The 25,697-nt window shown below is 39.0% G+C and overlaps 1 protein-coding gene across 1 annotated transcript in view; it reads left to right on the top strand.

The window, feature by feature from the left end:
• PARD3B (par-3 family cell polarity regulator beta) overlaps nt 1–25,697 on the top strand; it is a 371,837-nt gene that overhangs the window by 275,583 nt on the left and 70,557 nt on the right. The window contains exon 20 of the mRNA XM_018071589.2: nt 15,774–16,070. Within this exon, the coding sequence (XP_017927078.2) occupies nt 15,774–16,070 (297 nt within the window). The remainder of the gene's footprint in view (nt 1–15,773; nt 16,071–25,697) is intronic.

Genomic DNA, 25,697 nt, shown 5'->3' with positions numbered 1-25,697 from the left:
GCTGCATTAGAAACTGGCAGCTCAATGTCTTCATCATTCTGGTTTCTCTAGTAATGATTTAAGTTTTGACCTGGAAGAGTTTGTGACTGAAATGGAGAACAGCAGGTGTGTTGAGAAGTGGATGAACAAGATGATATTTTTAACTCACTTATTTGATTCTTCTTCTGTAAGGCACAGGAATAGAAATATCACCCTTTTATATCAGATAATATCAGGTAATACATCTTATATGTTTGGAGGATTCAAATTTAAAAATAAAAAAGAAAAAGAAAAAAACAAAAAGCCACAAAAACAAAATAAAATTTTAAAAAATTTAAAAATATTAAAAAAAAAGAAAGAAAAACAGAAGAAGAGTGAAGAAATTTTCTCTGTTATCCTCAAAGGAATGCAACACATGCTGTAAAAACAAGCAAGAGCATAGCTCTGTATGTTTGCTCACATAAGACTACTTACAGGCTGATGATTGAACCCTTCTTGAGTTGATCATAAAACAGAAGAGATTTTATTATCAGAGGAAATTACTATTATTATTATTATTATTATTATATTATTATTATATTATTATTATTATTATTATTATTATTATTATTATTATTATATTAGGAAATTATATAAAGGAGTTACTTCTCATGTGTGGGTAAGAACTGTTTGTAAAATTGATTAAAATCACTAAGGAAACATTACCTGACTTGAAGGTAATTCGGTCCTTTTGCTTAGCTGTTGACTGTTCATCTAGTGATGATGCTCAATAAGACAAGTTTTATAGCTCTGTCCCAATATTTAGTAATTCTGTAATTTAGTAATTCTATAATTCAAGTCCAAGATTTTAATGCACATATTGGCAAAGAAAATCCTGTGGCACATCCATACCATAGATCATCTGTTTCTATGACTTCACTAGCTGCAATCCTGCATACTTGGTCTCATATTTATGAAACTAAGCTTCACTGAAGCTTAGTAGAATACAGTCATATTTTCAAATCTGTTCTCGTTGAGACTGAAATGAGCGTATGTTAAAACTACTGGAGGCGTAATAGTAGAACAGTCTACAGAAATGTAGAAAGTTTTGTCCCCTGATACCTGTGATCAAATCCTGTATTTAACAACTTGAACAAAATAGAAATTGCTTTTCTAACGCTTAACCTTTCTAGAATTAACACACACCTAATTTTACTTTTCCAAGATTAGCTGTATAAATTCTTGTTCAGTTCCTCAATCCAATTATTACAGTCTTAAAGTCAGGCTTTTTGCCCAAACAGTTTTCTTAAATGCTGACTGCCTGTGTATTTTAGGATCTGTCATACTGAATGATACTATACTTTTTCATCTGACCTTTTTTTTTTTTTTTCACAGACCATGTTGTCCATTTTGGACACTAGTGGGAGAGTTTGGAGTAGTTGATTTTTGGACTGGGTGTGACAGGATTAATGATCAAATACTTTTCAGCATCTTAGCAGCTGTGGAACTCACATGGTTTTGGATGTTCGTTTTGCATGCAGTATATGCTTGGCAGCTCTCCAAAAAGCAGAAAACTGTTCCAAGCTCTCAGCTGAGAAATATTTTTCAGTAGGAAGTGCATATTCAGTTTACAGGAGTAGGCCGTCTCTTACAGTTTTGCAGAGTTTTTTGATTGGTGTTGGATAGGCACAATAATACTTCACAAAATTTCAGAGACAGGCTTTCTGTAAAGGCTGCAGCCTTCTTCCAGAAATCTTGACAAGGTTTAGACGTGCAGAAATGTCAAATGTGTTCACCACACAATTATGGGCTGGCCGTGCAGTACAAACTCAGGGACTCTGGCTCTGACAGGAAACATCAGATCTTACGTAGGTGTGCTGCATGAGTGTGAGTCCATCATGCTTGGAACAGGTTGGATTTCCTGCTTGCACAGAGAAGAAATTGAACAGTGCATGTGCAACAAGTCTGGCACATCCAGAATGTGTTAGAGCTAGTAGGCGTATGCAGACAGAGTGCTCACTCTGTCGTGCAGATGATTCCCAAAAGGATTGGACTTGCTTGCAACTTTGGTCCTCAGCATAAACTTGCCTGGGAACTCCTTTTATGGGCTGCCAAGTTTCAGATTTTAACCTCAAAAAGTGAAAATAAATTTAGTATTTTGCTAGCCTAGTAATTTCTATTTCCATTCCACATTGTCCTAGTCTCTGTTTTCAGTACAACTCTCTGTGCTGTCTTGTAGACGCAGTTCTCTGAAGCAGCTCCACATCCTGCACTGAAATGCTGACATCATTATTTTTTTTACTGCTTATATTCCCTAGCAATCCCCACCAAGATCAAGGTCTCGTTGTGTTCATTGCTGTTAGGGAAGCTTGGGCCTGACCCTGAGCACTTACAGTTGAGGTGGAAAAGAGAAAATCCGGCAGGGAAAAAAAAGTACCCTGTGGGTGGGAATCTGACATGCAGGCAGTGCAGTTGCTTGTCCAGGTTCCTGAAAAGTCCCTGTCAGGCTAAGAATTCATTCCAGACCTCAGCCCCAAGCCTCCTTTCTTTTCAAAGCCACTGCTTTATTATATGACTGCTACTTCTGCAAGCTTCAGGTGGTGAAGAGGAACTTAGGATGGTAGGCATTCCTTCTTTAGTAATAGCCTTATCTGTGTCCAGTTGAATATGAGTTTGGCACCTCCTCTAAATTATTTTCTTCTTCTCCCTCTACCTCCCTTAGTTTTCGTTGTGCCACAGCAATGCAATGTCACTGAGACTTGACTGGAAAAAGACTGAAGTTTGCGATGGGTCAGGAGTATTGACTTAACTGGTTATGCAGTTTCTGAGGCAGTGTTTTGTCCTTCCTGACACAAGTCACATGCGTCATTGGACTGAGGCCCTATTTTAAATAAACTCATCATTTTGTTCATGCTTCAAAGAGTTTGGCTGTAATAAAGCATGTGCTCCAAAGGTCGAGAATCTGCCCATAAAAGGAAAAAGCAAATGCTATATCTGAAGGTTATTTTGATCAAGCTGACTCAAATCTGTATTTTTAGTGTGTTCTGTGTAAATTACTCAGAATTTGTCATTTTAACAACAAGATGTTTGCTACATTATTCAATACTGAAAGAGGTCTTGTCTCTTCCCTCAAAAAGGTTTCTCTTCATCCCTTCTTCCATCTTTTCCCCACTCATTTGGGGTTGTAGTTTGATTTTCTAATACTTGAAAATCATTGTAAAACAAACTGGATAAATATATTAGATGCTTGAGTTTTACACATAATAATTTGTTTGCCTGTTAGATGCAAATAATGTGTCTATCAATTGAAAGAAAACTATGTTTTCCTGTTTGTTTAGTATTATTTTAACTGGAATATTCCTACTAAGACCCTAAGTCTCTCTTCCAGTAGAATTGAACACTTTCTTGACATTAGAATAAAACCTACAAAATTAAATACCTTGTTGAAAATGGTATGATTTTTAAAAGTAGCATGACAGTCGGTTAATAAGGAGGCAACCTATGTAAAATATAATCCTCTGCACTTTTTTTGTGGGAGTAGTATGTTGTTTGGTTAAAACAGTCTTGTTTTTTTAGTCCTCATTGGAATTAATTGAGGAATTTTTTTAATAGTATTAAGGTTTGAGTACAGTTTTAGAGAAACAGAAGGAACTTCTGGCCCTTGCTTTCTGAATGTCTGAACTGAATACCAAAGTTACAGGATATCTCAAATTTGGGAAAAAATAAATGGTTTCAGTTTTTATATTGAAGACTGAATTTCCTTTACTTTTCAGAAACCTTCCAGCAATTGAAGAGGATTTCTCTCTTGTCTTATCAGCTCTGATGCTTGTTACCTGTTCCCATAGTTAAAAAATCAATACATATGTTTTTGATATTTGGGAAACAGAGGTTTAATTTTGCAGCTGCAAGATCTCTGCACGAAGGGAATGCATCTTACAGAAATAAAAATATTTAGAGTCCACTTATATAGGAGAGACTAGTTGGGAGTGAAACTTCATTCCCCTTCCATCAGCATTTGTTTCGTTATATTTATTTACAAACAATTTGTATGTTACTGGAAATCAAAATGAAAACAATAGCTGCATGCATGGCAGTATGGTAGAAAAGCCAAATTGATTTGAATCAAAAGTTGAAATTCAGACTGTTGCAAAAATCAAAGTATGATTTTTTTAAAATGCATAGTACATCTTGGAGCACACTCATACATGCACACATTGTTACCAACACCATGTAGCTTTTGTTCCTGTGTATTCCACTTGCCAAGTCTGAAAGCATTATTATGGCTGTTTATAGTTCATATTGATCTCTGATAAATGCTGGTAATTGCTATTCTCACCATTAAGCTCTGTGCTAAACCACATGTTTTTGGGACTCCTGAGCTTGTGCATCATTATTTATTAAGGGTTAATCCAACATGGTATATCTGTTCATTGAGTATTCCTGACTTTGCAGCACAGCTAGGTCCTGTGGTTTAGACAAAATAAAGTGTTGGATGTGATCCCAGTTTTAATACTCCCAATTTATTATAACCATTGAACCCTGATCAGATCACGGATTGGATTGGATCCCAGTTTTTTAAATGTCCCAATTTATTGCTGGCTTGCAACCCTGATAAGAATACATATTTGATTAAGGCTTCAGTTTTCAAAAATTCCAGTTAATTACTTTTAGATTCTTATTAGATCATAGCCGTGTAGTATGGTATGTTGAAGTTATGAAAAAATTACTGGATGCTGTTGCACAGGTCAAGGTCATAGTTTCATTTTGTGCTGACAGTATGAAGTTATCAGATTTCTGTTTATTACTGTGGCAGTGCTTGCACTGGACAGGAGGACAGATTAATCCCAACCCATTGATTCTGAATGATTCTCATTTTAGATCTGCTGCTGTTCTGCATACCAGAACATGTAATAAAAGCCTACCACGGAACTCTGGGAGATTGATGTTTGGTTATAAGTAGCTGAGGTAGATGGGTCTCACCTACCTTTCACTGGTTTCATTGTAGCATTTAGACTCAAACAGCAATTTTTGAACTGCTTTGTGTGGCTTTTCTACTGCTGGAGAGCATTTTTAAGACAGTATTAGGTCTATGGTTGATCCCAGATTGTCCCAGATTGAGAGTATTAGGAACTGATAGCAGAATGGCACATGGAATTGACCTTTTTCTTTAACTATCACTGTACTATTCCAGGTGTTGCAGATTGATGGAAAGAGCACTTTCTAGGTGTCATAGCTGTGCCCTCAAAATGTAAGCACACAAATTGTCATGCAAGCCATTTAGTGTCCTTGTTTTGCCCCTCATTAAGGCACTGGTTTGCTCTGGAGCCTGTTTTCACAAACTGTGCCACCTGCCCACCTAAAAAGTCAGAGCAGCAGGAGCAGTGGCCTGGCTCTTGCTTGCTTAAATGGGCCAATGTGTGGTTCTTTTCTGTATATAACAGAGTTTTATTACTTGATGGTTTTGTTGTTTCTGTGAACCAGAAATGCTGCTGTTAGAAACTTGTACTGGCCAGGCTAATGAAGTGGCCAGGGTACTGGCCAACCAGAGCAATAGAGTGCTTTCTAGGAGACAGACTATTCTGGCCTAGGGATTTCTTTGATGCAGTACTGAATGTAGGTCAGCTCTTGCCCACTCCAAAATCAATAAGGGCGTAAGAATTACTTGGAAGCTGCATTTCATTCCTTGCTCTTCCATTTGAGATTTATGACAGTCTATCATAAATCTTTGGCATGCACTTTGAAGTAGTGCCACAGCACAGAATTCCTGTTCTCAGACTCCCTTAGTTACTACAGGATAAAAATGAGAATGCGACTCACGGGGATAGACAGGCAGGAAATCTGTTTGCATGTGTAAATCTCCATAGTGATCTTAAACCAAAATACCTGAAAGTCTTAAAGCATTGACTGCTCAGTCAAAGCTGAATTTTGCTTTCTAATCAAGGACTGTTAATTAGAAACAACCTGTGAATCCCAGACTAACAGATGGAGACTATTCCTGTTCTTGTACAGAAAGATTCTGTTCAATAGGTTCCAGGTTCAATGTTGTAAGTGTAGAATAAAGAAATGTGCCTGGAATCATATCATATCATATGAAGCTAGGCTTGCTCCTTCTGCTACTACAATTTCATTCAAATGAAGGCATAATGTTTATGCAGTTGCAGGGATGGTTGTGCAAACTCATGAGGTCTCACTAACAAGTGGAGCTATGAGTATCTATGTAGGAAATGTTCCAAGAATACCCACTTACTAAAGGACACAGCCCCAGGGACTCAGTAGCTGCCAGTCTTCCTGGGTCTGTCCTGAGCTATGCTACTGCATATGGTTGTGAATGTTGGGTTTTCATGAGCTGTCAAATCAATGTTGTGCCTTCCCATGGTCATTACAGTGTCTCTGGTATTTTTCTCAAGACAGTGTTAACAATCCTCAGTGATTTTGACTGACACCTACTACAGCAATTGCTGGAGCTGAGCTAGGTCACTGGCAGTGAATAAGTTCATAGATGGATGTCTCTGTCTCCCCATAGTTTTTCTGCAGGTATACTGTGGTTACTTTATACTTGTTCACTGTTTATCTGATGAACTTCTCTGAAATAGTTTGTTTGATGTCTCAGTTGGAGAGGTTGTAGAGGTGAATACATGGCTTTGACTGCAGTTGTTATTGTGTGCATTCCTGACATTAAATTCCCAATTACTAAAATATAAGCAAAGTTAAGTCTTGCTTTCCAAGAGTATTCTGTTAATTTGATTCTCTTTTCATGACCATTTGTTCCAGAATGAGCTAATGTTCACAAAAAGGACTCAGATATGATATGCACAGCACCTTATTTATCTTTTTAATGGAAAAATACAAATGGCAGCAGCCTGAGAATTCCTTTAGTCAGCCCTGAGAATTGGGCCTGCAGTTTACCTATGGGCTGCAAAGTTACTGCAGACTCAAGGCCATTTTGCAGGAGGAGCTCTTAAAGGCATCAGAACATCTCACGTGAAAGATGTCAGAGTAATTTTGACAAACCTGGAATGTTTCCACTCTCTAATCCACATTGTCACAAAACAATGAACATCCTGTTGACAGGAGACTGAGCAACCTGATCTGTGCACTCAGCCTTGCTTTCAGCAGGAGGTTAAGCAGGATGACCTTCAGAGGGTTCCTTACAACCTAAATTTTACTGATATTATCTCTTCAAAATAATAACTCCAGGGTAGTTGTGAGTAAAGAAATTACGTAATGCAGTATAATACAGGCTATAATATACTTGTCTTTTCTGATAGTTGGCTTTCTGTAATCTGTTGCATTTCACCCACTGTACAACTAATGTGGACAAAAGAGAGGCCAGAAAAACTTTTTCTGATTTAACAGCAAAAGTAAAATCCTGTTCTTGTTGAAGTTCACAGGGTGGGGGAAAACACACTGACCTCATTAGAGCCAGGATTTTCTTTAGAGGGCAGGATCCTGTGTAAGTTGGTAATCACTCCTTGTCACCTCTGAAATAAATGGAAGAATATCCAAAGCTCACACTCCGCACTTTGTGGTATGAAAGGGCTGTGTTTCATCTTCAGTTTGTCATAATGTTACGTTTTAAGGTCAGTGTAGCTCTATCTCCTTCTTAAGCTTTTCTGTTCTCCCTTTCTTTACTTAAAACCCTCCAAAGGCAGCTTCTCTGGTCAGTTCAGTATTTTACAGGTATGGGGTAGTTATCCAGAGCAGGCAACATTTTATGCCCTGGTGATTTTTTATTGTTGGGGCAGTTAATGCTGTTACCAGATCTGTCTTGTTACCCTGAGTTAAAGTCTCTTACTTGATTTTGTGGCTTGCCCTTTTTTATTTCTGAGACTGTTTCTGTTCTTGTTTACAAGTACGGATACTAATTATGGGGGAGATGTTCAAATCCAGCTCAACAGAATGAACTGGAATGAAGAAACACTTGCATAGCTTATGTGGAAGATGTTTCTGACAACTATGCATCCAGTAGAATACCCTGAAAGATAATACTGAATTAGATATTGTTTGATTCTTGATAAGTCTATATCAGTTGTCTCCATTTACTGGCAAGAGGTGGATTTTTTTGGTTTGTTTTTTTTTTTTTTTTAGCTATGAGACTTCCCTGCCTCTAGAGTTTTGTTAGGTGATGATGCTTGAAAAAAGAAAAGTGAGTCTTTTCCTGATAAAAGATGCAGGTTTGAATAGGATTGTTAATGTCATTATAGACCATGTCTGTCTGAAAAAGATTATAAAATAAAAAATTAAAAGCACTGTACTGAAATTATCTCCTAAGATATTCAACTGAAATTTGCCCATTCCCATCAGTGATCATGGCTTATGAATATCTGAAGACAAGATGTATTCAGTCCACTATTATGTAAATGAATGAAAAAACCCCAAGATTTTAGTTACCAAAATATATTTTGCTAGCAGCTAAAAAGGAATTAAAACATTAAACCCAATGGAAATCTAAGTGACCTCCTACAGAAATAAGCTGCTATCCTCTAGACAACCAGTTACTCAATATGTGTGTGAATTAGGTAAATGAGACACAAAAGCAGATAGTAAATCAGATGTAAATTGAGTAATCATTGCAGTATGTAGATCTCAGGGAGAGTCACATGAGTGAGGAAAAAAGCAGTGAAGCTGCTTTTATTCTGCAGTCCTCAAGGAACAACCAACTCAGTGGAAGAGTGTTTAGCATCTCAGTCATCTCAAAAGACTTAAAGGATCAGGTCCTCTCTCAAGTTTAGGTATACCTCAAACTGACTGTATGCACTCTCGCTTACCTGCTTTTATTCTGCTACTCTTCTTGCAAACGGAACAGAAATTATCCTAAAAGACCTATGACCCTGTTTCTGTTACATACTTTGTCTTTGCTTGTTATTCATACTTCTCCTCCAGAATATCTTTCACTGACTTAGCCAGCATCTTGCTCATTCGTGTACCTGTTTGTGCTTGCATGAAGTCTGTTACTTTTAATCCATCATACAAGAAATGTTGCTGTATTCATCTGAAGTGTAAACAAGGTCCCTTTGTGAAATACAATGTTTTGGTTAGCAACTGCATTTTCCATCCTGTGTTTGACTACTTAGATAGACACTGTGGGGCTCAAAGCATGTCATTCTTTGTGCTCTGCTCAATACTAAACACATGGTCAGTGCATGGTAAATTTAAAAAAAAAAGTTACAAGTTACATCACTTTTACTCTTTCCCTGACAAGTCAGAAGAAATAGGATAATCTAGAGTTCATGGGTAGTGCAAGGGAAGAATTCAAAACACCTCAGGAAAGATGTTGCTTTTTGTTGTGGGCCTATTTTGGTTGGTTGTCCCTATACTAGACTGTTCTCATGTGAAGTGCAGCCTTGCAGCTCTCTGAGTAAGAGAGCCCACAGTCTCTCCTGGGCCACGCTTGCCACATGGAGGTTTTGCACTGTGGCCAGATCTCATAGCTGTTGGTGCCACTGAGTTGCTTCTCTTGTCTCCTGTGGGGCAGCAGGCACCCTGTTCCCTGCTTGGGGATGGCATAGCCAGGAGGACATACATCTTCAAGTTTTGTCCTGATCCAAGGTGACGGTTTGTTAGCCTGTGACTCACTGTGCAAAGCTCCTTTTGAGCTAGGGCTGGTTAGGCCTCCAGAACTGCAGATTGGGCTGCAACCAGTGTCTTGCTGTTTGTTTCCCCTTGAAGGCCATCTTTGGGTTCCACAGCTTTTAATGACCCTGGCCGCCTTTGAGATGGTAACATTAAGTACTGTGTTTTAATTTTTAAAGGGTTTTAGAAGCTTCAGCATTTTCTTGTTACCCACTAGTAACCCACCCACCCAGATTCCAACTGCTGGGCTAAGAGATGAGAAGTATCTCTTACAGCTTTTCCTAGCCCTCTCATTCCATTCGCAAAAGCATTTCTGGGTCTTCTCCAAAAGTCACTTCTGCTCAACTCTTCTGGAGTTTTCTTGAGGTAATCCACATCCCTTCCTACAGCTGCTTCACTCTGCGTATGCTGCAGTCTTCTAATCCAGCTTTTGCCTGTCAGTGTCTCTGTCACTGATGTCAGACTAAAGCGTTTTATATTGTGTTTGTCACAGGCGGTGAATACATATGTGGTCATTGACAGTAGCTCAGCAGAAACACAATAACTTGTTAAGCCACAGTAACTCAATCGTGTGTGTCTGAGCTGCAGCTGGAAGGAGCAGTTTGGGCTGTTAACCCTTCCATGGCTTCTGCACTCTAGGTTTATGCATCTTTTCATGTGTTGGTACATGAGAAGTCACCATGTATGATTTGTGTCGATGTGTCAGATGGGAAGATTGTTTGAAGGATAAATGAGAGCATTCCTTGATTTATACCTCTGGAGGTGTGCTACTGAACAGTACATGAGGTGTAGAGAAGTGTTTTCAAAATACCATGTCCCACTTCCAGAAGTACAATAGGTATATAGATCTTGTCTTCATTTGACTTCTAGAAATGCAACATGTTTTGAAAATGTTGCCTGTAGTTCTACTGAGGTTATATATTTTATCAAACTATATTTTTTTCTGGAATTATTTGTTGTAGAGAAAGGTTAAGTTAGGATATATTTGGATGCTATTGAGAATAAGGTGGATCATAAGGAAAAAGACTCTTTTTGATACAGCACTTCTGTTGCCTGTCCTCTCACTGCTTCTGTGCCAAGGCTCTGTTTTTACAGAAATACAGCTAAGGGAAGTTGGTGCAGTTGTGCAGTGAGTTAACTGGAGAGCAGAGTGCTCAGGTGGCGGAAGAGAGCAAGCAGGATTGATATAGGATACTCAAAAGGAAATATATCTAACTTCCCTTTATTCTGTTTGTTTTTTCTTTTCCCTTTCCCTCATCAGGAAGTTTGTAGAACTTCAGTGCCACGCCAAATTGTTCAGATGGTGAACTGTACCCCTCCTCATCTCTGGTTTCACTGCCAGCATCGTGGTGCTGAGTGACATTTTATCTTTAGTCACAAATTTGCACCAGTTGTTTAACCAGACCTATCCTGTACTGCAAGTCTGGGACTCTCTTATGATAATTGTTCAATGAACTGCTTGCAATTATAGCTGTGTTAATTTGGAAGATTTTTTTATTATTATTTTTTTTGTGATGGGGAGTAAAGATTCTGCTGTTTCAGATAAGGATAGCTGCAGAGGGAGGTGTAGAAATGGTGAATGACTAGAGTGGGATATAGCAGAAGTACCCTGCTTAGTAGAGTTGGCATAGCATTACAGGAGTAATGGAAGGAACGGCACTTTCTTTTTTTTTTTCCTTTTTTTCTCAGTAAAGAATTCCTGGGCACCTACTGGGGTGTGCTATGGAAAAGATTGATTTAAAACTTTGTGAAAGCATGATGCTGAAATACAGTGAGGAAATTTAAAACTTCACAAAATGTGAAGAAATTTCAACGGTGAAAAATGTACAAGAAGACGTGGAAGGACAGGTAAATAGAAAGAAAGAAAAAACAGCCATCTGATAGTTTGTTTCCCAATGTTTGAACGTTTGGTTTGAAATGAAAAAGACATCATCAAGCAAATTGTATACATTTGTGGGGAAGATTAAAAGGAAAACAAGAAATATTAATGCATTTGTAATAGATGTATTGAAAAGATAAAACATTGATCATGAAGAATTTCACATAACCTGATATTGACTGGTTTGTATAATATAGAATGGAAATAATTGTTCTTGAGAAGATTTGACTTATAATACTGGCAGCAACTGAAGATTGCATTCAGAAGGAGAAGCTGAAGAAGCTAGGCTTATTCACAGGAACAAAAGAAAATTGTGGTGACCTAATTCCAGCTTTTATTGAGCAGAATATACCAGTATTGATAGCAGGACAAATTACTCTTACTGTCAGACATGAAAGCAAGATTTGTGTGATGCTGCTGTGCTGCACTACTCTTGCTTTCAAAGGGGTCTTAATATCTAGGGGACCGGTGATGCACAGGTCCAAAGAACATTAGGGTTTATAATGTTCTGAGAAACTGCTGTGACTTGTCTCAGGACTGTGTGCCATACCTTCTGCACTGACATGTGATGAAACCATTCCTTGAAATGCAGTATATCGTCCCATTTTTCTGCCTGTGTAGCATGTGTATATGCACCCATGTGTGCCATAAAACTTGTACCTCATACAATATATTCCTGCACTGAATTCTGTGTTTAGGCTTTTTTGGTCACTAATTGAGGGTGAAGCACTTCACAGTTTCCTAGGGTTTTAAGAATATTTGATGCTTTTTCAGAGTTAATCTGGAAGACAGCAACAATCTCTAAGTGCTTCACACATTTTGGTAGAAGAGCAGCAGGATAATCAGGGGCAAAAGCTACTACCAAACTGACAGTTTCGGTTGTTCTGGGCTCTGGGTGCAGGAGCCAACAGTTCTTCCAGCATTCGTTCTAAACAATGATGGTGCCTTTGTTTTTACATTTCTGACATAATCCCATGTGTGACATGTAAAATATTAATCCTTCTGCAAGAGGTTTTCTCTTGAAGTACCTGTATGTATAAAAGATGGAAATCATCAATGTGGACGTCACTATGTGCTTCACTGATGTCTAAGGCTTTTTTTGCAATGGAAATCCAACCCTGTTCTTGTAGTACAAGTGCTCTTGGACAGTGAACTACCTGAAAAAGTTGGTTTTCATGTGAATGGTCCAAGCAGTAATTTTGCCCCAGATTCCTTTATGTCGATAATGAGTGTGGTGTTTCACTTATGGACACAGGGAGGCCTGCTCCCTCCACCACTTCCTGCTGCATAATCTTTTACCTTTATTCACACTTTGCACACTTTCAGCTGCTCTCTAACTATTGCTCTTTTGCTAGCAATGGTTTGAAGTTTAGGTGGAAATGCAAGCTGAGCATTACTTTTTCGTTTCTATTTCCGTATATAGCTCCTCAGTGTTGACTTTGTCCCCATGCCGTTGTCTATTGCTTTTTGAATAAAAGCATGACCTTACCAAGGCCTGTACCAATGTCACCATTAGTTTTACAAATAGTAAGTTGGATGTCCTATTTTTCTGCAAATGCCATTAAACTCTCGCTGTCCTAAGAAGCCATCAACCAGTTAAGCCAGTGCAAATGGCAGTAAAATGAGATAATATATTAATGGATCTTGTGTTCGCCTACAATATATGCCTTACTAGCTGAATTTATCACATATTGATACCAGGCTATACCCTCCGTAAGATTCTCCAATGGAATCTCCCTTGTGGACAGGGTCAGAATTGTGCAAAACCACTGTCAATTGTTTTGAAGTCTGTGATGTCTTCGAGACACTGCCTCAGCCTGGATGAAGTTTCACTTGAGGATAGTGCCTTCCCAACCTGAGCCACCATTACAGTGCAAAATAGGGAGTGTGTGTAGCATGGAAACCTGAAGCAAAAGAGAAGTGGAGTGAAGATTACAGGAGGAGGAGGTGATTGTGCAGGGAAGAGAAACTCCAGAAAGAATAAAGAAGTTCTTAGGAAGCCTCAGTGTTAAGTATATAGACAGATTGTAGCATATTTCTTCTTATTATCCTTTCATCTCTAAGACCACTGTAGTAAATTACACTAAGGCTTTGGGAGTATTTTTAATGTTGTCTTAATGAAACAAAATTAACTAGCTGGCCTGGAATGATGTGTTAGGAAGATCTTATTCTCTCACATGGTTCTTATAGTACAATATTTGCTGGAGTCACAGAATATCTCAAGTTGGACGGGACCAATAAGGATCATTGAGTCCAACTTCCTGCTCCTCACAGGAAACAAAACAAAACCTAAAACAAAACCATATGACATGACTGAAGAACATCATCCAGATACTTGAATTCTGACAGGCTTGGTGCTGTGACCGCTTCCCTGGGGAGGTTGTTCCAGTGACCAACCACTCTCTCAGGGAGAATCTTTTCCTGATGTCCAATCTTAACCACCCCTGATGCAGCTTCATGCCATTTCCTCATGTCCTATTGCTGGTCTCCTGAGAGAAGAGATCAGCATGTCTCTTCTGTTGCCACCACCCACAAGGAAGTTGTCGACTGTGGTGAGGTCACTCCTCAACCTTCTCTTCTCCACGCTAAACAAACCAAGTGACCTCAGCTGCCCCTCCTAGCTCTTGCCCTCAAGGCCTTTCATCATCTTGTTTTCTCTCCTCTGGACACACTCTAATAGTTTGATGGGCCTTTTTACCCTGAGGCACCCAAAGCTGCACGCAGTACTCAAGGTGGGGCACACAGTATTTGAGTACTAGAGAGGAGAAGGGTCATCTGCTTTAATGAAAGATTGGACAGTGAGCACCCCCCTGACTGTCAAGGATTGTATTATATATGCAGGCTCATCCCACTGTAAAGTATGATTACATTTTAAGTGTTAAAAACTAGCATCACCTCTAGATATTGTCCTAGCACAATTAGTGGAGATGTGTAACTGGAAAGCATGTGTAATACACATTGATGTACTCAAGTATATGTGTAGAACAGCATGTTGTTCTCGTTAGAATTATTTGTGAACCTTTTTATCTACAAATTATTTGAAAAGTATTAGCATTTATTTTGATGATACGATTCTAATGAAACAAAATAAGCAGTATGAATCACATTCTGCACTTAATAGCTCCTGTCAGACGGAGGCTCCCATATCTGTTTCTTTAGGGAACCTTTTTCTCCATGCCTTTTAAAGACTTTCTCCAGAACATCTTCATTTTTCAGTATGCAGAGTCCTGAGGCCATTCAGTTTTAGTGGGGTAACCAAGTCTGCTAAACCCTTTTCACTTACACTCCTATGGTACAAATTATACTGTTCTTTCCATGCTGCTGTTGTACTTCTAGGTACAGTCAACAGCAAATGTTGACTTCTGTCAGGCATTGCATCTCTGTGTGTTTCTTCTGTTCTTTGTGTCTTCTTCTATGCTCTGTTATTCTCTGTTAGTGCTGTTTATTGCATATTGTGGTCAGCATTCTGCCAGATCCATCTCAGTGCACTTGATTACACTGTGTTGAAGAGTAGCTGAGTAGTTAACAGAAAAGCTCACAGAGCCTTGCTGTACATTTTTTTTTTCCTCCAGCATGAATGTTGGATCATTGAATATCATTTTGGGTTGAAATTTACCTGAATATGTTTTAGTATTTCAAAGAGATTGCACAATGGCCCTGATTAGCAGCAGCATTTTCTAATACCACTTAAGGCTTTATCACAGTGGAATACTGCCAGTAACAGTCTTTAATTCACTTATATGTACCAATTTATTTCTGTCAAGTTTCTATTAATTTCTTTGCTGTTTTACTTTGTCCCTATCCCCTATATAATAAGACATGATTTCCACGTTTATGTAGCCAAAATGAAATTTTTAAAAAATTAAAATCTTCAGCAAATTAATTGTGGTCCTTTGATTTGAGACAACTGTGCCATCTCTCCATTTGCGTTCACATTTAATCCACTTTTCACAAGTTAATGTGTTTAGGAGAATCTAGGTGGGTCAAGTAACCAAGGGGCACTAACAATTTTACTGGCTAATTTAGATAAAAAGTTCCAGGATTGGGTTAGGTATATTCAACTGCAAAGTGAAAGGTAGGTGTAGAATTAAACCTGTCTGTGTTCATGGACGCACATTTGTGAAAAGCCACGCAATATTCAGCATTATTTCTTTCTATCAGAATGATAACCAACCTTGATTACAAAGGTGATTGCCAGAGATAAAGAACAAAATTGCTGTGTGCACCATTCTATCTGGCATCAGTTTCACAGTGTACTGAAAGCTCTAAACAGTTGGGTTCAGGGTTGGTGTTTCAAATCTGTGTGACGGTTGCTGTTGAAGCAGATCCAACTATATACTTGTTCTTTACTTTTCATTGTTAGGATTGGTGCAAAACATCAGGAGTTACGGCAAAAGCAACTGAGAGGCCTGAGTGATTATTCTACTGGTCCTGGAGGACTTGACATTGATGACGATGAGGTGGATCCAAATTATGCCAGAGTAAACCACTTCCGAGAGGCTTATCCATCAGCAAGCATCTACAGGCCATCATCACCAGCAGTAGCAGAAACCTTTGTATATCCACATGATTCTCCTTCAGCACCAATGGAGAGGGAACATTTGGAAGGACTATATGCAAAAATAAACAAGCAGCACTACCCACAGATTTCTGGTGACAGGTAATATTGCCACTTGGCATTACATAAAATGATAGGTTAGTGGGGGAGGGAGCCTGGGCCTTGGCAGGGGACAGAGGAGTCAGACATGGGACTGTTCAGATGCCCCAAACCCCTGTATTTACTGACTTGAAAGCCATGGATTTTCTCTTAACCAAAACCATGATTTGCTGCAGCAGTAACCCCAGAGCATCTGAGCAAGGCAGCAGTCAAACAGAAATCATTAAAGAAAAGTCCATATTTCACAAACAGAATGAGTGAACTGACTCCAGTCCAATTCCTGCACTGCTGAGAGAGTGTTTTTTCTTCTTTCAATTGGGAAAAGTTCTTACCCTGCAGCAAAAATAATCTCAGTTTTCAAGATCCCTGTCGATCCTGCTGATCATCAAGTGTCTATTAGTAACAGGTGTTGTATGATAGTATTATATATTGCATATGTTTATGGCTTAGTTTTCCCCAGCTGTGTGATATTACACACTTTCAATTAGTTTGGGGAGAGGACTGGAAATCGTGGCATTTTTATGCGGGCTGTGAAGTGTGGCTTCACAAGACTGATTGCCTTTCATGGCCTTTCCAATAACTAAGTGGGAAGGAAAGAACAATTTTTAATCCTTACTGTCAAGCTTCCAGCATTAAAGAAAGATGGTCAAGCTTTTTCCTGGGTTAAAAGGAAAACAGAAATTCCTTTGAGTTGATGATGTACCCACCATTATGATGATTTTAAAATTAGTTGCTTCTGGAATTTGGGGCTAAAAGAACATGAGACTTCATTACTATTATGGCATTAATATATCAATGTTGGCTTTTTCAAACCAACATATGAGTGTGTGGGCAAGATATACAAGTGTATGTGAAAAGAAGAGCTGACAGAGGACAGACATGGGGGACTTAAGGAACTGTGCATGCTTTGAGTTCATATTACAGTCTGTAGTGTCTCCCTATAGCCTCAATCTGTGCTATGTAATACCACACTCGTTAATTTTGGAGAAATATGTCAGCACAGATATAGGAGTGTTTCCAGTTTGTGGCGTCACAGTACTTTAAAAACGTCTACTGAGTCATTGTTATAAATAGTAATAAAACACTTCTGACATAAATCTAAGTTTGTAGTAGGGAATGGGCCAAGTACCTCTCTTTTTCACCTAAATCCAGTGTGGTAGAGTTCTTTCCAAACATAATGACAGTGCTTTTTTCTTTCTTCCATGTTATTAACTCTTCCCCTACTGCATGAAGTAAGAGGTAGTGATCCTAGCTTTTTGCCAGCTAGCAGGTTTCTCTTCCTAGAAAAGTCTTGAGGCAATTGTCACTGCAGTCACACAGAAGTTGTAGTAAAGGGATCAGAAACTGAGTTTGTACTAACTCAATAAACCAAGATCTGAGAATTCCCGGCGGGTGGGAGTCTAAATTCAGGTTTGTGTATCTTTCAAATATAAATACATACAGTTGTAACTCTACTGGAGTAAGACATTGCTATAAAACTTGTTTCATAATTTCAGTTTAACAGAACTTTGTAGCTTTACATTTTAAAAATATCATCAGTTTTGAAGTGTAGCCTTCAGATTGTCTTTCCATGCAACAAAAAGAAATGCTCAGTCCTTCATTCTGGCCTCTTTTACTTGATCAATTGTATTGTGGGTTTGATTACACTGAATGAACTCTTGACTTGCTATTGGGGTCCCAAACAAGTTTGGATTTGGTGTTGGGATCCTGGATTTTGGTGTGAATTTAGCTGTAATTGCATGATAACATGATAACTCAGTGAAAAACTAAAATGAAAACATCTTACAGGCAAGAAAAGTTACCTCATAGCTGAGCCCATGATCAGAATCACGCTGAGAAGCTGTTCCATCTGTGTTGATTCTGTGCTGAAAGACCAACAGTCCCCAACAACTTTGCTTTGTTGAATTTCTCAGGCTTGTAGAGGCTGTTTAACCAGATCAGGAAAAAAATAGGGAATGTGGAATTCTTATTAGGCTGCCTTTGTTCTTTTTTTAAATCTTTATTTTCTTTGTCTGAGACAAAATGGTGTTGTTATTCACCAGCAGAAATGTGCCAAACATGAATAATTCTATGCGAATTTATGCTGTGGGTCGTGAGGTCTCAGCCAACAGTTGTTGAATAAAGTGGCAACTTCAGGCAAAGAAATCTTTCTGTGCTAGAGAGAGATTATTGAAAGGAGAAAGAGATGTAGAAAGAAAAATCCCTGGATAACATGTTAATTAAAAAAAACAACCTGCTTTCAAGGGTCAGTTATGAAAACTACCTTGTCTGCCTCAAAATGATGGGAAAGGGCTATAATGGATGCTTATAAGCCAAACCATAGTTATTTTGTGTTTGTAGGGCTGAACATTTATCAACATATTTGTCATGTAAACGCTTATGCTTTGGTCTTGCTAATGCGTGCATGCCTTCTCTCAAAGTTTTGCTATTAATTTTACTTTAGATGGATGGCTTTTTCTTCCACCCATGACTCTCAAGTTGTAATATAGTGCGTGGAGACTTGATCAGTGACTAAAGTAAATGGGGTTGGGGTAGAAGGGGGATTTGAACACAGAATCAATTACTTCATTTTGGTCTGAGAATTCCAGTTATGTGCCATTATGATAGAGAATTAAAACTCATCATTTGAAACAAGACGTTAATTTTTATTTTATATTATTTTTGCAGACTAATGTATTAGCATAATTAATGCCTTTTAGAAGTCAGAGGCTATTTGTAAATATGAAGCTCAGTGGTCAGAGAAGAGCTGTTCACGGTTTGCATGCACTTACTTCCCCTTTTCTCATCACCAGAATCCATCAAGTGTTCCTGGTTCATTCTTCACAGTAAATTCACAGTTTAAACTGAGAATGTCCCTCTCTATGCAGAAAAGCAATAGGTTGCACATGTATGAAGTCTGTTGCTGTAATCATTATGAAGTATGTTTGCTGCTTCCAGCACTGCTCCTCAGGGCACACAGAGACCTGCTTCACGTTGCTGTTTATGTACTAACATCCCCTTTACTTCCACTTGCATCTGGCATCTCAGGGGCTTTTTGCTTTGCGTTTTTGGGGGGTTTGCTTTGTGTCTTATTTGCAACTGTTGTGTAACGTTCTTCTGCACTGCTTCACAATTGTTGATTTTCATTCCAACGATGACTATATTCAGTGAAATAGAAGTAATTTTTTGTGTATATTTTGCTGAAAGCTTTGGAATTCTTAACTAAGAGAGGTGCTATATAAATGTAAATTGTCCTTATTAATGAATATAACGAAAGCATTAGCATGATCAGTGTATTCTGTGAATGTTAAGTTGGAGTGGAAAAAAAATTAGCTGGCAAAATCACACATTTCTTTGTAAATCAAGCATTTTTCTGTTTATTTCTAATTAGCCACAATTTTCTGTAATGCAAATGGCATCCCTAAGGATGGTGCAGCCTGCACAGCCACCTTGTGCAGCTGGGGAACTCGCAGGGTCTTTGCCTGAGACGCTGTACGTTTCCCAGCCTGTGGCAGAGGCTGTGTGATCTGTGGCCCATATGTTCCTGAAGTGGGTGGCAAGTCACATCTCTGAGTTTAGTCATCAAGGCTGTGCCATGACAGTGCTAAGTTGCACCATGGCAGAGCCTAGGTGTCAGACCAAAGCCAAAAGAGCAGATGCACAACACTATTATCACTTAAATGTCAGGCATGTCACACAGTGCAACCCTTTCTCACATTTCAAATAAACAATTTCCTCTTTTTTCCTCCTGTGAAGATGGTGCTGTCAAGTATATCCAAACACTCCGAGTACATCTCTGGAAAGGTTCTAGAGACTTTGCTCAACTTATTTTCTCAGCCCAGAACTATGAAACACTGAAAGTCTGATGCCAAATTCATTGCCAAGTATGATTCTTCATTTATTTATGTGTCTTATCTTGGGGAATTTCAAAGTGCTGGTCTAAAAAAGAAGAATACATTTTTCCTTTGTTTAGGAAGAATAGATTCAGAGCTGTATCTTGCTGCAGTTTTAAAAAAATTACTAATAAAAAAAGGCACTGTTTTATTACTGTAGGAGTAAAGTCCACAACCCCAGTCTGATCCAGCTTTTTTTTTGTTTTTGAAGATGCTGTGTTGGGTCCCACTGTGCAAGATCTTAATTTCTACTATGTTAATTAATTAATTGAAAAATGGATCTTCTTTCCTGGGTGAAAGCTTCCTTCTGGCAACTTGCACTCTTTCAGAATGCTCAATCTAGCAGCATACAAAGTTGAAAATGGGATAACGAAACCCGTATCTCTGTGCAACCCTAACTACATCCATCACATCCCGCCCTCAGAGCTGGCCAGAGTCATGAGTGAGAGGGGCATGACTGAGCAGTCTGCCTCTCCCTCAAAAGGGTAAAATTGCTGTGAGCGTCCGAGGAATCAAATGGCAAATGTAAGCTGTCTGTAAGCCTGAGAGGAGAGTAAAAAGGGTCTGGAGTTTTGAAATTTAGCAATGGGACCTGAGCCCTATCATTTCACTTCTCATGGAAACCCCAAATTTCATGGAACTCAGGTGACCCTGAGCACTTTGGAGCATGTCTAAGCAGAAGGAAGTTGTCAAGCTGCTGCTGCTGCCTTGTAATGTGTGCATGCTTGTTCGAGGCCATGCATTCTTCAGCAGAAATAAATTCTGTCAGGAATAGTCACAAATCTGCCTGCGTGCATCCTGCCTGCTAGGGTTTGCATTTGGATCACCTCACTTATTGACAGATGTGTAAAATTTTATATACTGCACTCCCACAACTCCCTTGTGACTGTCCTGCTGCAGATGCTGGTGCGCCTGAGTTTTGGCAGCTGTGTTAAGCATTCAGGTTTGTCTTGGGTTTTTTCCCCTCCAGCCCTGTCTCTTCTTATGTGATATATTACTGTATGGAATTATTTTACGTTAATTCTGCATATTTATTGGTAATGTCCTATTCTTTCAACCGTTTGGATGCAAATGCAAAAGATAGGTCCCTGGAGAGAAAGCCAGGTCTGTTACTGGAAGATGAGACCATACCAGAGAATACAGAGGGAAATGCAGATGGTGTTGTCAGCCTCTTAAATGTACAAATAAAGACAAAATGAGATCGTCCATGCAGCTGGAATGAAATCATATGGCCTTGCATGTGTTCCTGCCATAGAGTGTTTCCTAGTGTGAGCAAGAAATGCTAAATTCTGTCTTATGCAGGATGTTGTTTGACCAAAACCTCATACTTGCTTTTTTAACCAGCAGCAGAATGTGTATTAACTTTTCTCTGCAGAATGTTTTTTTTTAACAAAACACCATTTAATTTTAAATACTAATATGTGTGTGTGGTTAATTAAGAAGCCAGAATTGACTATAAGGCTGGTAAGCCCCAAGAAAGAGAGAGGAAGATCGTTACACTTCTGCTCATAGATAGCTATTTGTGAACCAGCTGATAATGTGCAAAATTAAAAATTCGTAAGTGGCATTTTAGATGAATGGTTAATGGCTGAAGATTAATTAAACTGAGTTGTTCAAAAGAGAAGCTGTTAAAATCTTGTTTATAGGCCACTCACTTCCATACTGAAAGTGCAAACCCTAATAGCATTTGGTATTTCCATTTAGTAGACAAGCAATATAACTGCATGTTTTTCTTGAACAAAGAGGTCTACTTTAGTGGATACACAGGATGGATGGATGGATGGATGTAGCATTGTGTACTGTATTTTCTTCTTCCTAGTTAACAGTTGTCTGGTAGCAGTACAGAAAGAGGCATGCATTTCCTCTGAGAATTTGGTAATCTTAAATAAAATTGCTAAATCTTATTTTAATTAAAGTGTAAAGGATATGATTAAGTCTGATGTGGTTCTGTTTTCCCAGTACTCTCCAGTAGTCTGTTCTACTTCATACACTTTAGGATTTTCAAAATAGCCAACTTTTCATTGCTCCAGGTTGTCTTCTGTCAGAATGAGTCTCTTTGGCCCCATCATTAGCCTTGCCGAGTTGCTCTAGCTAAGAAAAAAAAAAGTGATATGTTTCAGTCAGGTTTATTCTGTACTGCAGCTCTGGTTAAATGATGAATGTGAACCTAATCCCATTTCCCTGACTGAAGAGAAACAAGCAGAAGGTCATTATGCTGCTCACAGTTGTGAGGCTTGTCCTTCCAGCAAGTCCTTTGCCAAGAAACTGTTTGTTTTTCTTTTGTTTTCCCTTTCGCTCATCCCAGTTCCCAATCTTTTTATTAACCATCTCCTGTTTTCTCCCCCAGCTTCTTACCATAGTCATTTTGCCATATGATCTCCTAGCTTCTGGATACGTAAGTCATTCAGAGAAAACCCTGGTGACTTGGCCTTGTGCAGACTTTGCTGTGCAGCCCACTGTAAGACAAATCTATGTTGCTGACCTCAGGGAGCTCACACTCTTTCCAAATGACTTTTCAAGAAAATCCTCAGCTAAGGTTTTTTCTAGCTGCTGCTAGTTAAATGGTAGAGATAATCTTGGTTTCATAAAACCGACAAGAATATGAGGGCATGGGGTTTTGTTGTGCTAGACTTTTAAGTCTGTGAATATTATGAATCTCTGTTTTTTGGAGGTGGAAGATTTGGACATGAGGAGCACAGTCCAGTTCATGTGTATTAGCATTTGTATGTTTGGACTCCAGGTGATGGACATGAGCTCACAGCAAGTTCTGTTTTGACTTTCCATTTCGCTGAATAAATTATTTATCAAACTATTCTTAAAAAATAGTCAAAGTTTAATGGGACACAAAGAATCATTTCCCTGAAGTCCGAAACTGTGGACAAAGGGTTTAAGTTTGGAAGAGGAAGAAAAAAGGTTTATCACTGGACTGCTTCAAAATGCTAATTAGCTTCAGTTAAGAGTAATGATACCTATCTAGTAAGGATGGAGAAATAACTCTTAGATGTGACAGGGAAAAAGGACATAGACTGACTGGAGCCATGAATGAGAATTTTTTTCAGCATCTTCAGTTTCAGGTTATCTAAGGTCAGTGGGACCTGTGCTTACAAGTTCCTCCGAGTTACAGGTAAAGCAATCCTCAGCCCTCTTCCTCATTAAAGCAGAGAGGAGCATAACAGAGTCCTAGGAGTCTTCAGGCAGCATCCCACAACTTATCATATATTCTCAAAATGCTCAGTTGGTTTTCTTAGATCACCAGGAAAACCGCTTAAAGCAGTTGAGAAGACTGCAGCACAGGGAACCATGGGGCACACCTCAGACCTACCCACATTCAGGTTATGCTGCCACCAGGAACAATGCAGTGGCTCTGGTAGGGTTTTCCAGTATGACTGCTCATGTCCTGGCAAAGTAATTAGCTCTGTGTGGTACTCACACAGCTTAACTGTGTAGTGGAAAACTTGCAATGGAAACTGCTGTCATCTCTACACATCCATAAGGTGTAGGGAATTCTTACTATGCACTGATTTTTCTGCAATCCCAGTTTACCTGGAGTTTACACTGACAGATCTTTAAGATTTTACTCCTAATTCCAGCATAATAAGATATTAAAGGTCTAAGGGGGCCACAGATCTGACTTCAGAATGAGTCAGTGGGAACCTTCTCATGGAAGTTTCAAGCACCTAATAGCAGGATAAAACAACTGCTCCTAAAAATTATCCACAACCTTGTTCCCTGCCTGTGTCAGGAAGACAGGGGCAAAAAGTTACCCAAGCACTTAGTAGGCAGTGTTGTTGACAGAAAGTAAAGGCAAAAGCATGAATTGGATCTTTTGGGTAGCAGAAAACCCAAAAGATTCTGTTTGAAAAGCTGAAAATCACTCAATATTGTGCTAGCAAAAATATTGGGAGGACAGATGAGATGTGATGGAAATGGCTTAATAGGCAACAGGATGCTGAATAAAAAGAGAATAATTGTGATTATTGTCTGACAGCTGTGCAGAGTGTACAGTCGATGACAAACTCTAAAGCATGCTATTTTTCAATCCATGATCACAAGTCCACTGGCACAGCCAGTAATCCAAGGGGTCACAGTAAGCCAAGAAATAGTTTATTGTTTCATCAGCTCAAGTCTTCTGATGTAGTTAAGTTGGTATATACTCTGAACCTCTGTGACTGTCCATAACATTCCCGTGAGGAGACCTGGCGTCTGGAGTACATCTGGAGTCCACATGTACTGTGGCTAAGGAGCAGTTTCTCTGGCAGGTCATGCAGCAGCAGAGCATTTGTTGACATTGATCAAGGTATTGGTATTGATCTTGGGATGGTCTAAGAGAATTGTGACTGTTTTGTGGAGAGTGGTGTTAGATTCTCATAGAAAATGAAAGAAACAACTTGTCTTAAACTACATTGTGGTCTGCATCTTAGAGAAAGTGAGGTCTTTCATTAGGACAGAGGGACATGAGAAAATGATGTTGCTTCAGATAGCTACGCTAGTTCTCTCTTTTTATCACTAACTTGTCTTTGATGTCTGGAGACCATTTTTAGAAAGCAGTAGAGGGTGATTGCATGAAAGATTTTATTCTCTTCAGTTGCCTGCAAAACAGATAGCTTCGTTTTTTCTTTCTGCCAAACTGAAGCGGAGAAAACCAAAGAAACAGCTCATGATAAAAGATATGCAAGAGGAGTGAGTGTGAGATACCTCTAGAAAGTGCTAAAATTGAAATAAATATAACATTCTTGTAGAGAAATAAATGTTCTCTTAATTTATTTTTCCCCTTATTGTTTCTCTCCAGTTTCCTACTTGTGTACCAGTAGGTCAGTGTGAAAGTTTTGCAGTGTCACAGCCCTCTGCTGAATGTGCACTCTGGGGGGTTGTTGGCCCCTTCCCTCCAGAGACTTGGAAGCAGTAAGGAGAAACAAGAAAGGGACAACTAATGTTTTAAGATTTCAAACAACATGTTATCATTCAGTCTTTGACCTATATTTATGGTTTAATTCCTTCAATCACTTAATTTTAATCTTAAATAAAATTGTTCAGCATAATAGTATCTTAGGGGCATTTCTTCTCAAACCAGTATTAGCTAGAACATGTCCTTCTGCTGTGGAGTTTATCTGTTATAAACACTTCTGCCCTTAGGCTTAGATCCCTTCTTGGTTCCGGATATGGTTATTACCTTGTAAATGCGAATAAACCGTAAATGATCATTACAGTATTTGCATAAATGCATGTAAAACAATTACTTTGACACTGGCATGTAAGTTTAAGCATGGAACATGTTTCTAATGCAAGTGTTGTTCTTGGCCTGGCAATTGAAGAATAAGCAGCAGCAGTGCACCTTCAAGGAATGGAAGCATGTTCAAAATGCAGTCTATCTTGTGGCAAGGTGGGGAGAGGGCAGCTGTTTTCTATGCCTGAGTCACCATAATGCTCAATAATTGTCTGAAAGGATTGCTTTAATTGAACACTTGTGTGCTGTAAGTGTGCTGCAAACCGGGGGACCTGGACTGCTTCTGCTCTGCTCTCGGATAATGACAGAGGAGGCCTTCTGTGGCTGCAGTCCCTGCTTTACATGTCAGCAGATACTTCCATAACATGGCAAGAGAGTGTGAGGTTGTGGAGGAGGATTGGGAAACAGCTTCAGAGCAATAAACCTGTTCCTAATTGTTATTGATTGGTAGTACACAAATGACAAGCACTCTGTAGTCCTTCACCTGAATAAGGTATTTTTTTCTTTAACATCTTCTGTCCCTGATTGGGGGGG

Source organism: Manacus vitellinus, unplaced genomic scaffold, assembly GCF_001715985.3.
Source record: "Manacus vitellinus isolate BGI_N305 unplaced genomic scaffold, ASM171598v3 scaffold_20_pilon, whole genome shotgun sequence".
Lineage (NCBI taxonomy): Eukaryota > Metazoa > Chordata > Aves > Passeriformes > Pipridae > Manacus > Manacus vitellinus.
This window is presented reverse-complemented; position numbering and strand designations above follow the sequence as displayed.